At 47.2% G+C, this 16,930-nt stretch overlaps 2 protein-coding genes across 3 annotated transcripts in view; one reads left to right on the top strand and one right to left on the bottom strand.

Moving 5' to 3' along the window:
* TSPEAR (thrombospondin type laminin G domain and EAR repeats) overlaps window positions 1-16,930 on the bottom strand; it is a 156,591-nt gene that overhangs the window by 82,596 nt on the left and 57,065 nt on the right. The gene's annotated exons all lie outside the window — the stretch shown is intronic.
* On the top strand, window positions 7,823-9,147 carry LOC109496909 (keratin-associated protein 10-8-like). The gene has a single exon (XM_045036509.1). It carries the CDS (start codon window positions 7,892-7,894, stop codon window positions 8,810-8,812), a length of 921 nt encoding a protein of 306 aa, XP_044892444.1. The 5' UTR covers window positions 7,823-7,891; the 3' UTR covers window positions 8,813-9,147.

Genomic DNA, 16,930 nt, shown 5'->3' with positions numbered 1-16,930 from the left:
AGGATTTGGGGATGATTTAATGATAGGTACACAAAGAAATAAGCAAATAAACATAAGAAGCAATTGTTAACTCTAAGAACAGAAAAACACAAGCAAAAGCAAAACATGTAGAAATGAGGAAATTAAGTCTGGCTCCACTACACAGACCTGGCTATGAGCAATACACCCTGGTTAAAATGATACAGATTTGACACCGATTTGACCAACTTTTGCTGCCTTCTAGGAAAAGGAACTTTTTATGGGCCTGGTGGAAAATATAAGGAAGTGCCTTCCTCCACCACAGAAACTCACATCGTATCTAAAACTGAAGACTCAAGAAGGGGGGAAGATGGTACTGGAGTAGGAGAACCCCAAGCTGGCCTTGTCCCATGAATACAACTAGACAACCATCAAGTCATCCTAAATACCCCAGAAATTGATCTGAAGACTGGCAGAACAAACCCCACAACTAATGGGGGAGAAAAGGTCACATCAAAGAAGGTAGGATGTGCAGAGATGTGGCTTGAAAGAGACACAGATCGTGGCCATTGCAGTGGGAAAGGAACAGTGGTCGTGGAGAAGGGGGAGAGACAGACTAACACACAGGGAAGCACACGGGGGAAACAAAGCCCCACTGCAAGTGGCTTAGAAAGTGAAAGGGCCCAGGGCGCCTGGGTGGCGCAGTCGGTTAAGCGTCCGACTTCAGCCAGGTCGCGATCTCGCGGTCCGTGAGTTTGAGCCCCGCGTCAGGCTCTGGGCTGATGGCTCAGAGCCTGGAGCCTGTTTCTAATTCTGTGTCTCCCTCTCTCTCTGCCCCTCCCCCGTTCATGCTCTGTCTCTCTCTGTCCCAAAAATAAATAAACGTTGAAAAAAAAAAGAAAGTGAAAGGGCCCAAGTTTCATGAATTCTTACAACCAGTGGGGCTTAGAGCCTGGAGTTTGAAAGATCAGTGTGCTTGTCTCTGGGACAGCGCAGAGGACACCGGGTTGCTCTTGGAGAAAAGACAGGCAAACAGTCCACAGACATACAGCATGGAAACAGCAATCTGAAGAGCACCTGGGGCACACAGTGGGGATATTATTCGCTCATCTAGAAGCATATCCAAGAGAGGCAGCATTCACGGAGAGACTTCTCTGTGAACAAAGGAACTGGCCAATGCCATCTCCCTCCTACAACCTCCATCAAAAGCACAGGGCCACCTGCAGGAACCAGCCCAGTGCTGACACTGGCTATCTACCTTGCTTACACCAAGCCTCATTCCCCCGTGTTCCAGAAGAGCCACCCTTTCCAGTCATGCTCACCACAGTCCCAGCATGACATTTCCCCCCCCCCCCCAGAAGACCAGCCCAAACCCCTGCTCACACTGCACTTCCCAACACAGGAGTTTTGCAAGACCTTGGTTCCGGTGGTGGTGGCAACAAGTCTCATTTCACAAGCAGGCCAGAGCACAACTCATTAAAATGTGCCACATTCAGGCCAGGGACCAAACACTTCCCACAACAGGCAAAGAGAGCCTAGAGATGACTGGCTTGAAAGATAAAGTGGCCAGGACATAACAGCAGAGTACACACAGAACACACCAGAGACACTCCTGGAAGCATTAGATTCTGGGGAACAGGGAACACTACATTAGGGGCCCTAATGGACCTCTTCCTCATAAGGCCATTACCTTTAAGAACAGGAGAGTGACTCCTAACACACAGAAGCAGGCACACAGACTTAGGCAAAATAGAAGACAGAGGAATTTGTCCCAGATGAAAGAACAGGACAAGGTCACGGCAAGAGATTTAAGAGGAATAGATATCAGTAACATGCCTGATGGAAAATTTAAAGCAATGATCGTAAGGATACTCAATGGACTTGAGAAAAGAGTGGAAGACATCAGTGAGACCATTAACACAGAGATAAAGTATAAGAGCAGAGATAAAAGTTTCAATAAATGAAATGACAAACATGCTGGATAGGATGAACAGCAGGTTGGAAGAAGCAGAGGAATGAGTCAATGACCTAGAGGACAGAGTAATGGAAAGCAATGAGGGTGAATAAAGAGGAAAAAAAAAAAAGAATTATAGAACATGAAAATAGACTTAGGGAAATCAGTGAATCCATGAAATGTAACAAAATGTAATAAAATTCATATTATATGGATCCCAGAAGAAGAAGAGAGAGAAAATAAGGCAGAGAAATAATAACTGAAAACTTCTCTAGTCTGGGAAAGGAAACAGATATCTAGATGCAGGAGGCACAGAGAACCGCCAACAAAATCCACAAAAGCAGATCCACACCAAGACATATTGTATTTAAGATTGCAAAATACAGTGATAAAGACCAAATATGAGAAGCAGCAAGATAAAAGAAGAATTATATTAAAAGGGAAAACATCTAAGGCGAGCAGGAGATTTTCCAGCAGAAACTTTCCAGGCCAGAAGGGAGGTGCATGGTATCTTCAAAGTGCTGAAAGGGAGAATTTCAGCCAAGAATACTCTATCCAGCAAGGCTAATATTCAGAATAGAAGGAGATATAAAGAGTTTCCCAGACAAACAAAAATGAAAGGAGTTCATGACCACTAAACCAGCCCTGCAAGAAATACTAATGAGGATTATTTGAGTGGAAAGAATGACCAAAAGTGGCAGGATGAAGGTAAGAAATGAATGTTTCTGTAAAAAATGAATATTTCTGTAAAAAGTCAGTCCAGGAACTCACAAAATAAAAGGATGTAAAATATAACAACATATATCTAAAATATGGGGAGGAGTAAAGAATGGGTTCATGGGGTGTCTGGGTGGCTTAGTCAGTTAAGCATCTGACTCTTGATTTTGGCTCAGATCATGATCTCATGGTTCATGAGATTGAGCCCTACACTGGGCTCTGTGCTGACAGCATGGAGTCTGCCTGGGATTCTTTCTCTCCTTCCCTCTCTGCCCTTTCCTCACTCACAGACTCTCTCTCTCTCTCTCTCTCTCTCTCTCTCTCTCTCAAAAAATAAAATAAAAGAAGAAGAAGAAGAAGAAGAAGAAGAAGAAGAAGAAGAAGAAGAAGAATGGGTTCAAAATTAAATGAACATCAACTTAAGATGAACTGCTATATGCAGAAGAGGTTATATACAAACCTAATGGTAACCATATGTCAAAACCTACTAATAAATATGAAAAGAATAAAGAGAATTCCAAATACATCACTAAAGAAACCAGCAAGTCTCAACCATGAAAGAAAGACAAAAAGGGATCAGAGAAAATCTTCAGAGACAACCACAAAACAATAAAATGGCAATAAATACATATCTATCAATTAATTACTTTGAATGTAAATGGACTAAACTCTTCAATCAAAATACAGAGGGTGACAGAATAGATTAAAGAAAAAAAAAAACAAGACCCATCTATATTCTGCCTACAGGAGGCTCATTTTAGACCTAAAGACACCTGCTAATTGAAAGTGAGGGGATGGAGAAACATTTATCATACAAATGGAGGTCAAAAGAAAGCTGGAGTGGCCACACTTATATAGGACAAACTAGATTTAAAAACAAAGATTGTAGCAGGAGGCAAACAAGGACATAATATAATAATAAAGGGGACAATCCAACAAGAAGATATAACAACTGTAAACATTTACACACCCAACAGAGATGCACCTAAATATATAAACACAAAGAAACTAATTTGTTAATAACAAACACAAAGAAACTAATTTATAAAAATACAATAATAGTAAAGGGCTTTAACACCCCACTTACAACAATGGACAGATCATCTAAGCAGAAAATCAACAAGGAACAGTGGCTTTGAATGACACACTGGACTTAACAGCTATATTCAGAACATTCCATTCTTTTCAATGCAGAATACACATTCTTTTCAAGGGCACATGGAACATTCTACAGAATAAATCATATATCAGGTCAAAATCAAGCCTCAACAAATCTAAAGAGACTGGAGTCATAACATGCACCTTTTCTGACCACAACACTATGAAACTTGAAGTCAACCACAAGAAAAACTCTGGAAAGAACACGAATACATGGAGGTTAGGGAACATCCTACTAAAGAATGAATGGGTCAACCAGAACATTAAAGAAATTTTTAAAAAATACATAGAAACAAGTGAAAATGAAAACAAGTGGGTCCAAAACCTTTGGGATGCAGCAAAGGCAGTTCTAAGAAAGAAGTCTATAGCAATACAGCTCTACCTCAAGAAGCAAGAAAAGACTCAAATATACAACCTAACCTTACACCTCAAGGATCTAAAAACGGAATAGCAAATAAAGCCTAAAACGAGAAGAAGATGGGAAATAATAAAGATCAGAGCAGAAATTAATGATATAGAAACTAAAACAAACAAACAACAACAAAACAAACAGCAAAACAGATCAATGAAACCAAGAGCTAGTTATTTGAAAAAAAAATTCAATAAAATTTATAAACCTCTAGCCAGAATAATCAAGACAAAAAGAGAAAGGACACCCAAAAATAAAATTACAAATGAGAGAAAAGAAATAACAATAAACCTCACAGATATACAAATAATCATAAGAGAACATTATAAAAAACTATATACTAACAAATTAACAACTGAGAAGGATAAATTCCTAGAAACATATAACCTACCAAAACTGAAACAGCAAGAAATAGAAATTTTGAACAGACCAATTACCAGCAAAGAATTTGAATCCATAATCAAGAAAATCCCAACAACAAAAAAATGTCCAGGGCCAGATGGCTTCACAGGGGAATTCTATCAGACATTTAAAGGAGAGTTAATACCTATTCTTCTCAAACTATTCCAAAAACTAGTAAAGGAAGAAAAACTTCCAAATTCATTCTATGAGGCCAGCATTACCCTGATACCAAAACCACATAAAGAAATCACACACACACACACACACACACACACACACAGAACTACAGGCCAATGTCCCTGATTAACACAGATGCAAAATCCTCAACAAAATATTAGCAAACTGAATCCAACAATACTTTAAAAAGACTTATTCACCACAATCAATTGGGATTTATTCAATATAAAGAATGGTTCAATATTTGCAAAGCAATTGATGTGATATACCACATTAATAAAAGGATAAGAACCATATGATCATTTCAATAGATGCAGAAAAAACATTTGACAAAGTACAACATCTATTCATGATAAAAAACTTCAACAGAGTAGATTTAGAGGAAACATACCTCAATAAAACAAAGGCAATATATAAAAACCTCACAGCTAACATCATCCTGACAGCCTTTCCCCTAAGGTCTGAAACAAGACAGGGATGTCCACTCTCACCACTGTATTCAACATAGTACTAGAAGTCTTAGCAACAGACAGCAACAACAAAGGCATCCAAGTGAGTAAGAAGAAAGTCAAACTTCCACCGTTTGCAGATGACATGATACTATAGATAAGAAACCCGAAACACTCTACCAAAAAACTGCTAGACCTGATAAATAAATTCAGTAAAGTCACAGGATACAAAACCAATACAGAAATCTGTTGCATTTCTACACACCGATAATGAAGAAGTCAACAGAGAAATTAAGAAAAAAATCCCATTTACAATTGAACCAAAAATAATAAGATACCTAAGAATAAACCTAACCAAAGAGGTAAATATCTGCACTCTCAAAACTACAGAACACTGGTGAAAGGAACTGAAAAGAACACAAAGAAATGGAAAGAGATTCCATGCTCATGGATTGAAAAACCAAATATTGTTAAAGTGTCTATACTACCCAAAACAATCTACACATGTAATGAAATCCTTATCAGAATACCAACAGCATTTTTCACAGAACTAGAACAAACAGTCCTAAAATTTGTATGGAACCACAAAAGACCCTGAATAGCCAAAGCAACCTTGAAAAAGCAAAGCGAAGCTGGAGGCATAATAATTCTAGAGTTCAAGTTATATTACAAAGCTGTAGTCATCAAGAGAGTATGGTACTGGCACAAAAATAGACAAATAGATCAATAGGACAGAATAGAAAATTCCAGAAATAAACCTAGAGTTATATGGTTAATTAATCTTCGACAAAACAAGGGAGGACATCCAAAGGGAAAAAGACAGTCTCTTCAACAAATGGTGTTGGGAAAATCGGACGACAATGTGCAAAAGAATGAAACCAGACCACTTTCTTACACCATGCACAAAAATTAACTCAAAATAAAGACCTAAATATGAGACCTGAAACCATAAAAATCCTGGAAGAGAACACAGGCAGTGATTGCTCTTACATCCACCATAACAACATTTTTCTATATTTATTCCCCAAGGCAGGGGAAACAAAAGCAAAAATAAACTAACTCCTGGGACTATATCAAAATAAAAAGCTTCTTCAGAGAGAAGGAAACAACCAACAAAACTAAAAGGCAACCTACAGAATAGGAGAAGGTATTTGCAAATCATATATCTGATAAAGGGTTAGTATCCAAAATCTGTAAAGAACTTCTCAAACTCAACACCCCAAAAAATAATCCAGTGAAGAAATGGGCAAAAGACATGAACAGACACTTCTCCAAAGAAGACATCCAGATGGCCAACCGACAGATGAAAAAATGCTCACATCACTCATCATCAGGGAAATGCAAATCAAAACCACAATGAGATACCACCTTATACCTGTCAGAATGGCTCACATTAACAACTCAGGCAACAACAGATGTTGGTGAGGATGCGGAGGAAGAGGATCTCTTTTGCATTGTTGGTGGCAATGCAAACTGGTGTAGCCACTCTGAAAAACAGTGTGGAGGTTCCTCAAAAAGTTAAAAATAGAACTACCCTACGATCCAGCTGTTGCATTGTTAGATACTTACCCAAAGGATATAAAAATACTAATTCAAAGGGATATGTGCACCCCAATGTTTATAGCAGCATTACTTAAAACAGCAAATTTTGGAAAGAGCCCAAACGTCCATCGACTGATCAAGAAGGGGTGTGTGTGTGTGTGTGTATGTGTAGATACAGAGATAGATAGATATATGCATATAACGGAATATTACTCAGCCTTTGAAAAGACTGAAATCTTATAAAGACATGGAGGGAACTAGAGAGTATTATGCTAAGTAAAATTAGTCAAAGACAAATACCATACGGCTTTACTCACATGCGGAATTTAAAAACTAAAACAAACGAGTAAAGGGGAAAAAAGAGAGAGAGGCAAACCAAGAAACAGACTCTTAACTACAGAGAACTGACGGTCACCAGAGGGGAGGTGGGTGGGCAGATGGGGGAAACAGGTGATGGGGATCAAGGAGGGCACTTGGGATGAGCACCAGGTGATAAACATAAAAACTGGAAAAAAGTCAAAAATTAAAAGAAAATAATGAAACTGCAAACTCGGGAGAGAACAGAATAACGCACATGGTTTGGCAGCTGTGAGATAAGTAGGGAATTAAGAACAGGGTCTGGAACGGACCACGGGAGTCACACGCACTCCGCAGGGCTGGGCGCACCTGCCAGAGTCTGCAGGTGGAGCCGGCAAGGGGACACCCCTCCGGCCAACACAGCCTCGTTCAGCGAGGAGGGTCCGGGCCACGTGTGGAGCACCTGCAGAGACCGGAATTCACACCAAAGGCACACAGGCGAAAATGGAGTGGACACACCCAACCACCGGCCTCTCAGCCAACGGAAACTCTGCATCCCAGGCTTTGCTTTCTGGACACCAGCCACCAGCCACCACCAGACACACGCAGGGTCTTGGAGATGGTGCCGCAAACATCTCGCAGGAGGTAAACCAATCAGCATCGTCAGCAGACACGCCGGCAATAACAAGGAAAAGGAAGTCCGGTGGAGACTCTGGCGACGCACAGCACCCCAGGGAGGGATATAAAAGCCCTTGGCCCGGAGCACCTCGCCCTCGCACCTGCCACACACACCCCCGTCCAGCTCGGCTCCCAGCACAAAACTCCAGCATGGCTGACCCCTGCTGCTCTAGGACTTGTGTTATTGCCGCGTCCACCCTGTCTGTCTGCTCCAGCGACCTGAGCCGTGGCAGCCGCGTCTGCTCACCCAGTGCTTGCACTGGATCCTCCTGGCAGGTGGACAGTTGCCAGGAGAGCTGCTGCGAGCCCCCGTGCTGCGCCCTGGCCCCCTGCCTGACCCTCCTGTGCGGCCCCTCCTCCCCCTGCCAGGGAGACTGCTGCACCCCAGCGTGCTGTAAGCCCGTCTGCTGCACCCCTGTGTGCTGCAAGCCCGTCTGCTGCACCCCTGTCTGCTGCAAGCCCGTCTGCTGCACCTCTGTGTGCTGCGAGGACTCCCCCTGCTCAGGCCCCTCCTGCTGCCAGCCCAGCCCCTGCTGCAGACCCTCCTCCTGCGTGTCCCTGCTCTGCCGCCCCGTGTGCAGGCCCGCCTGCTGCACCCCTGTGTGCTGCAAGCCTATCTGCTGCACCCCTGTGTGCTGCGAGGACTCCCCCTGCTCAGCCCCCTCCTGCTGCCAGCCCAGCCCCTGCTGCAGACCCTCCTCCTGCGTGTCCTTGCTCTGCCGCCCCGTGTGCAGGCCCGCCTGCTGCACCCCTGTCTGCTGCAAGCCCATCTGCTGCACCCCTGTGTGCTGCAAGCCTGTCTGCTGCACCCCTGTCTGTTGCAAGCCCGTGTGCTGCACCCCTGTCTGCTACGAGGACTCCCCCTGCTCAGCCCCCTCCTGCTGCCAGCCCAGCCCCTGCTGCAGACCCTCCTCCTGCGTGTCCCTGCTCTGCCGCCCCGTGTGCAGGCCCGCCTGCTGTGCCCCTGCCTCTTCCTGCTGTCGCCCGGCCTCCTGCGTGTCCCTGCTCTGCCGCCCCGCGTGCCCCCGCCCTGCCTGCTGCGGCCCCACCTCAGGCCAGTCCTGCTGCTGATGGGCACGTCCCCCCAGGGCCAGCTGGGCTCAGGTCCCACCTGGTGACTGTGGTCCTCCTGGCCACCCCTCAGTCAGTCCTACCTGTGTTAGGTGGCTGCCCCCACCCAGGACGGGGTCCCCCATGTGTCCACTCTCCTGACCTGACCTTGACCTCCTGCCTCCCAGGAATACTGACCCCGTGGCTTCCCGGGGCTTCTGCTCCCAGGATGCACCTGCACCTGTTCTGGGTCACCTGTCCTTCCCTCCCCCTTTCTCTGCTTGGGTCACTTGACCTCGACTCCTAACCTGTCAGTACCTCCTTGGGTACCCCAATAAACTCACTTCGCCAGCTGATCTGCTTCCTTCCATCTGACCCTCATGGGGGTGCGGGGACCCCAGGGTTTTGCCCAGACACGGTCTCTTCCAGCCACAAACATTTCTAGGAACGAGGGACTGAGCAGTCCCAGAGGCAGGGCCTACCTCGTGTGGGCAGGGCCACGGGTGGGACTCACGCCCTGGCCCAGGAAGCTCCGTGCCGGTGGGCCCAGTGCCCAGGGCTTCCCAGGCTGGTCACCTGCACACGGGTCGTGGCCTGGCCCGTTTCCACCCACTGCCCCATCCGGGCAAACCGGGCCCAGACAACCAGGCCTGGGGGCTCCAGGCTCACAGCCTCTATGGGCCTGGGGTCGCCCTGTGGTCCTCCCGCGGGCTCTACCCATTTAGCAGAAAGGTGATGGAGCGGGGCAGACGGTGCTCCAACCTCTCAAAGAAATCGACTAGGTTTGAAACAAAGTATGACGGTGGGTGGCAGGGCCCCCAGGTGGTCCCGGGCCAGACTCTGGGGGCCACCATCTGGTAGGTCTAGTCTCCGCCCAGGGGGCTATGAGGGACACGGAGTCATGGTGCAGGGCCCTCCCTGTGAACTGAGGACCCCGTCAGGCCACGATGTACCAAGTGCTGTAGGTGACAGTCCGCTCTGATGTCAGGGTGACATTGGCCGCACGTGAGGGCACCTGCTGACAAGGGCGGGGATATGTAGTGAGGTCACCCACCACGGTGGCCGGGATCGTCCCGCCCCGGCCCCTGCCCCCACCCTAGGAACACTTGTCCTGAGTGGTTTGCACACGTGACCTGCGATTCTGCGGGCTTCTCTCCAGTCTCTGGAGCCGTGCCAGCCCAGCTGGTGAACACCCTTCCAGTATCTGTCCACACCAACCAGGGTCTTGTGCCTCTGGCTCAGGCCCCTTGCCTCCGTCCATCCAGCCGTGTAGACCCCTTGCAGGTGTGCTAATAAACTGCCATGCCCCAGTTTGCTGATCCCGTCTGGTACGCGTCTCCTGCCCGGGCCCTCTGGGCTCTCCTGTCGCTTCCGTAAGGCGCACGGTCTTGAACGCTCTGAGCCCACCTGCCATTCCGTGGATGTATTCACAAGAAGCAGTGGCCTGGCCCAGCCCTTCTCTGGGCCTCACAGCTGTAGGCACCAGGAGGCCTCGGGAGCTAATCTCACTGTGGTCCCTGCTCTCAGACCTCTTCACGCCCCTCACGACTAGGAAGCTGAGGCCACACACGGGACGGCCAGCCCCGTCCAGGTGGTGCTCCGGCTGCTGCCTTTGTGGGAAAACTTCGTAGACGTGAACTTTGCCCTGCGGCAGAACTCCTTTTCTGTGACAGAAGCGTCTCTTGGCCCCAGGATGATGTTTGTCTGCACGTTTACACGTCACGGGAGACACGGGATTCTGGGTCTGAGTGACGTGGCCCAAGTGGCCAAGTGGCGTGGTTGGTGCACACCCAAAGGGCCACCCTGCCACCGGCTCTCATAGGGCCCGCTCTCCGATCACCCGAGGGCACCTGCCAGTCTTTGCCCACGGGGCAGTTCCTGGCTGCCACGGCGGGTCCAAGCCTGGCCCACACCTGAGCAGGGGTGGCTGTCCCCACCGACCACCAGGTGGCCTCTGTCATGTGCTTTGTGCTGCAGCTGGGACACTCCTGAGACAAAGAGTGGTCATGATGGCTGGGAAGGTACCAGAAGGCTACAGGCTAAACAGGGTGTCGGGGGCCCCGCTGGCAGAGGGGGCTGAGAAGCATATGCCCAACAGCCCAAAACAGACCAGACTGCTCCCACACTCAGGGTCAGGGCCTTGGGTGAGGGTGCAAACGCAGCCTTGCCCTCCTCTTCCCAGCCCCACACTGCTCCTCACAAGCCCCGTCCACCAGCCCTCGGGCCCCTGGGGCCTTGGGGAGTGCACCCTGGGCACACCGTGGAAGGACCCATGTGTGCCCTTGGCAGGCCTGGGGACACCTGGGTGGGCATCTGGGGGGTTGGCACTGAAGTGAGCGTGGTCTAGAAGGGGGTCACTGGCTCTGGCCAGACACTGCTACTGGCCCCGGGACCCCTCACCCCGGAGGCAGGGGGTTGAGACAGCTGGAGGGGAGCTGAGCAGGGTCCCCTGGAACTGGGGCCAGGCCCGAAGGTAGTGCTGAGGGCAGTTTCTGACCCACCCCCTGAGCCATGGCTAAGGCTCTCCACGTAGTAGGCACTGAACGCTCTAGAAGCCTGCAGCTTCTATCCAAAGCCAGAAGAGCTCTCCTACTTGGAGAACCGGTCTCCAAGCAGACATGTTCATAACAGCCAGAGGAGCGTCCCACAGAGAGATGCTCCCGGGACAAAGTTGGGAAAACACAGCAGAGAGGCACCCGTGTGGCTGGCTGCCATGACGCCATTTAAGGGCCGCCCAAGGAAGGGGCCTCCAGACCGGCCCCGACCTCCACGCTGACCTCCCGCCAGCCCCCAGCCCCCACGTGCCACACCAGCGGCTCCACAGGCTGCCAGCCAGCTCCCCCCAAGACCTTGGGCTGTGTCCCTGTTCGCCGCCCTCTCCCCGGGGTCGTGGGAGCTCCTGCAGCCCAGCCAGCCACGCGCCCATGAACTTCCCCTCAGGGTCCTGCCCATCTCACTTAAGTCGTCACCTGTAGGACCCTGCTTACTGCTGACCCCCAAGGCCACCCTCGACTCAGGAAGAAGCCACGCCAGCCTTTCCCTTTCGCAGCCAGTGAATCCATCATCGTGAACTCCTTCCAGGCCTGACCCAACCACACCTGCAGCCCCCCCCCGAAAATGCCCCCAAAGTGTCCCCAGGATGCCCTGAAAGGCAGACACCATGGACCCTCCTGGGCATTCGGGGCCTGACAGGCGAGGAGCTGACTCCCTCAGCCCCACACAACCCCAGGGTCAGGCAGGCCATGCAGCTCCCCGTCTGAAGAATAACCCCCAGCGAATCCTCACATGTCTGACACTCTCTCCCTCTGTGTCCTGTGGCCGTTCTGCTGACGAAGAGACCCACAGCTCATCTGGGAATGGGGGCTCAGGGGAGGCACGTGACCATCAGCCAGCGCCCAAGGGCCTCTGCCACTCTTCTCTGGGGCTTAGATCGCCACGTTTGGGGGGCCGGGGGCTCTTGAACGTGACTAACCCTCGGGCCATCGCTCTGCTGTCCGGCCACCATCACAGGTATGAAGATTTGCTCTTGGGGAAATCTGTGGGCACCACCTGGGCTGGGAACAAAGACACCACCCCCCCCCCCCGTGGGTAGAAGCAGCTCCGTCCCACAGGGGGTGGGCACAGGTGCAGGCTGTCCCACAGGGGAGGGGGGAGCCCACGTTCTTCTATCTCTGCCAACTTGATAGAGAATAATACCTTCTCGCTGTTCCTTTTTGCCTAGACATATAGCCTCCCAAAGTGTGGATACGCCATTTTACTTATGCAGAAACAGGGGCGCCTCGGGGGCTCAGTCAGTTGGGCATCCGACTCTGGATTTCCACTCAGGTCATGATCTCAGGGCTGTGGGATCAAGCCCCACGTCAGGCTCCACGCTGAGCGTGGAGACTGCCTGGGATTCTCTCTCTGCCTCTGCCCCTCTCTCCTGCTCTCTCTCTCTCTCTCTCTCTCTCTCAGAAGAGTCTGTTATTTTTGCAGAAACAGGAGAACAGGCATCTAAAGTCTCTCTCCTTTTGATTTTCACAAACAGCGCACTGTGAGGTCCTCACCACTTGCCTGTGTGCACTGGCGTGCGTTTTCACCACACCTAAATTCCAAAGTGACTTCCAGGTCAGAGCGTTTGCCAATTTTAACTCCTGAGAGATGCCAACAAGTGCCCTCAAAAGGACTTTTGAAGAGCGTGCCTACTGAGAGTGATGTCAGAAAAGACCGGGAATAGGGAACTCTAAGGGCCCGCTCCCCAGCCCCAGACACTGAAGAAACTGGCAAAGCTGTGGGAGTCAATTTCATCTGAATCGTGGGAAATGGCCGAAGGTTTACAACAACCAAGGGAATGCGTCATCAAGACAAAAGCGACTGCAGCCTGGTGGACTTGGTCCCGGTGAGGGGCCTGGTGCTGGAGGGAGAGAGCGGGCCCGTTCCCCTGTTCTACCAGAAGGGTGGTTGTCTGTGCAGTGGCCTCTGGAGGCGCCCACACCAAAGGCTTGGCTTTCTTTCTCCTAACTCGGAACTCTTTCAAGGCAGAGAAGCAGCTACACAGAGTGTCTGTCAACTTAACCCCTTGCCGCCTGGGGAAAGGGTATCAGTTGTGGCAAACAGAAGACACCCCAAAACACCGAGGACAGAAAGCCTGGGGAATGAAATTCTTGGGGGAGTAGGGCTTTCAATGCTTCTACAGATGGCCGCGAGTCCAGAAGACCCCACCCATGCCCACGAGGGGCCCGTGCTCAGAAAGGACCTGAGAAGGCCCCACGCACTCACTGCTGGCTGCACTCCCGCTCTGAAAGGCAGGAAGTGGAGGTGAAGAGCTGTAAACGCCCAGCCCAGGGTTGTGGGCATAGCCCAACACACAAGCAGAGTCCAGCCACAAAGACTGGACACAAATACTGTTTGGTTCCAGGTGTTCAAGGAACTCTCTGCCAAACCACTATCTGACCACTAAGCTAATGGAACAGCGACCACACCTGACAAAGAGTATAGTTGTTACAAAATGGTTTAGAAGGTTCACTAAACAAAACACAATGACAGGTCACAACAATCAGCAACAACAAACTATAGGGAAGGAGAGAATCTGATATCTGGAATGATTACATTATAATATTGGAAATCTCTGGTTTTCAACAAAAACTATGAAGTGTGCAAAGAAGGAAGAAAGGATGGCTCATTCACAGGGGAAAAAAGCAATTAGCAGAAAATGTCCCTGAAAAAGCCCAGGGATTGAACTTTTTGGACAAAGCCTTTAAATAAACTCTTAATATATTCTAGGAGTTCAAGAAAACCGTGGACAAAGAACTAAGAGAAACCAAGAGAATAATGTTCATCAAACTGAGAATGTCAATAAAGAGACAGAAGTATAAAAAGGAACCAAAAAGAAATTCTAGGGTCACTGAATGAGTCACAATAACTGAACCGATAGCTTCACCAGCAGGGCTCAGTTACACATGTGATCAGGAGAAGAAAGGATTAGTAAATATGAAGACAGTCCAGTTGAAATACTCCTGTACGAGGAGTAGATAGGGAAAAGGAATAAGATAAATGAACAGAGACCACAAGATCTGTGGGAACACCTTCAAGTAGGCCAACATACACTTGACAGGAATCTCCAAAAGAAAGAAGAGAGAGAAAGGAGCAGGAAAAATTCTGAAGAAATAATGGCCAAAACGTTCCCAAATTTAAAGAAACATAGGAAGCTACACATACAGGAAGCTCAAAGGACTCCAAGTAGAATAAATTCAGAGACATCCACACCAAGATACATTATCACCAAACTATCCAAAGGCAAAGGCAAAGAGAATCTTAAAAGCAGCAAGTGGGAATAATAATAGCCAATTCCTCATCAGAAATGCGAGGTGAGGCGGCAGTGGGATGATGTGTTTAAAGTCCCGAAAAGACCACCAACCAAGAAGTCCATGTTAGACATACACTTTCCAAATGAAGGACAGATTAAGACACTTCCAGGTAAATGAAAGTTAAAAGAGCTCATTATTAGTGGATATATCTGCCCCACAAGAAATGACCGTTTGGGCAGAAATAAAAGGGCACTAAACTTGGAGACATAGTTAGGGATGAAGAACTCTAGCAAGGGTGTCGGACTGGGTAGTGTGTGTGTTTATAAGGGTTTGTGTGTTGCATCTAATTCCTTGGTGTCCAGTGGTTCACAATACTCTTCTATCTTTTTGTAAGGTCAGGAGTGATGTCCCCATTTTTCTTTAATCTGAGTCTTCTCTCTTTTTTTCTTAGTCTAAAGGTTTGTTCATTCTGTTGCTCTTTTCAAAGAACCGACTTTTGGGTTCATGGATTCTTTCTGTGGTTTTCCTACCCCTCTCTTTCATTAATCTGTGCTTTGTTTCCTTCCTCTGCCAGCTTTGGGTTTAGTCTGCTCTTCTTTTTCTAGTTCCTTAAGATGTAAAGTCAGGTTATGGATTTAAATGTTTCTTCTTTTTAAATTAAGTGTTGATGGCTATGAATCTGCCTCTGAGCACTGTTTTTGCTGCATCCTGTAAGTACCGGTTCATTGTGTTTTCATCCCAAGGTACGTTCTAACTTCTCCTGTGATTTCTTCTTTGACCCATTAATTGTTTCACTGTGTGTTGTTTTATTTCCATATATTTGTGAATTTTCCTATCTTTCTTCTGTTATTGGTCTCTTTCCACTGTGGTCAGAGAAGATGCTTTGTATGATTTCAGTCTTTTAAAATTTACTAAGATTTTTTCTGTGTCCTAACATATGGTCTAATCTGGAAAATGTTCCATGGGCACTTGAGAAGAACACGCATTCTGCTGTTGTTGAGTTAAATGTCTTGTATATGCCATGGATTTAGTTGGTTTATAGTCTTTGTTTCATTATTGATCTTTGATCTAGTTGTTCTATTATGTCATTTTTTTATTAGTGGATATGACTTATTGAAGTCTCCAACTATTGTTGTAGAACTGAAACTATTTCTTCAATTCTGTAATTTTTGCTTCGTATATTTTAGGGGCCTGCTACCGGGTGAATATGTGTTTATAATTGTCATATCTTCTTGATATATTGACACTTTTATCAATATTTTTTAATGCTTTATTTATTTTTGAGAAACAGAGACAGAGTATAAGCTGGGGAGGGGCAGAGAGAGAGGGAGACACAAAATCTGAAGCAGGATCCAGGCTCCAAGCTGCCAGCACAGAGCCCAATGTGGGGCTTGAACCCATGAACTGAGAGATCACGACCAGAGCTGAAGTTGGATGCTTAACCGACTGAGCCACCCAGGTGCCCCTATCAATATTTGATGTCCTTTTGTCTCTTACAACAATATTTGACTGAAAGTATATTTTGTCTGATTTTATTATAGCCTTCCAGCTCTCTTTTGGTTACTATTTGCATGAAATATCTTTTTCCATCCTTTCTTTTCAATGTATTTGTATCTTTGAATCTCAAGTGAGTGAACTGACTTAAGAAGAAATAGACAAACTGGAACAGACATAAAACAAGTAACAAGATAACACTGTCATTGAAAACCTCCCCTACAAGTAAAGCCCAGGACCAGATGATTTCGTGATGAGTTGTGCTAAACAGTTATAAAACAATTAACACTAAACTTTCTCAAATTCCTCCAAAAAACAGAAAATGAGGGAACACTTTCTAAATCATTCTGTGAGGTCCTGATATCAAAGCCAGACAAAGACAACAAAATAAACCTACAGATCAATAATCTTTACAGATAAAGATTTTTAAAACTTCCACAAAATACAATCAAACAAAATCTGGAAGCATTTTAAGAGAATCATACACCATAACCAAGTGGGTTTATTCCAGGAACGCAAGAGTGATGCAACACATGAAAACCAGAGTAATGCACGACATTAGCAAAACGACATTAGTCGATCATCTCCACTGGTACAGAAAAAGCATTTGACAAAGGCAACACCCTCTCATAGTAAAACCCTCAACAGACTGTGAGAAAATAACTTCCTCAAAATAATAAGAGGGCAGATGAAAAACCCACAGCAAACATCAGCCACCATGGCAAAAGACTGAAAGCCTTCCCCTAAGCCAGGAGCAGGCAAGGAGGCCCACTTTCACCACTTCTATTCAATACTACTGGAAGTTCTGGCCAGAACAATTCAGTAAGAAAACAAGATAAAATATATCCGAATTAGAAAG

The sequence above is a fragment of the Felis catus genome, chromosome C2 (assembly GCF_018350175.1).
Source record: "Felis catus isolate Fca126 chromosome C2, F.catus_Fca126_mat1.0, whole genome shotgun sequence".
NCBI lineage: Eukaryota > Metazoa > Chordata > Mammalia > Carnivora > Felidae > Felis > Felis catus.
This window is presented reverse-complemented; position numbering and strand designations above follow the sequence as displayed.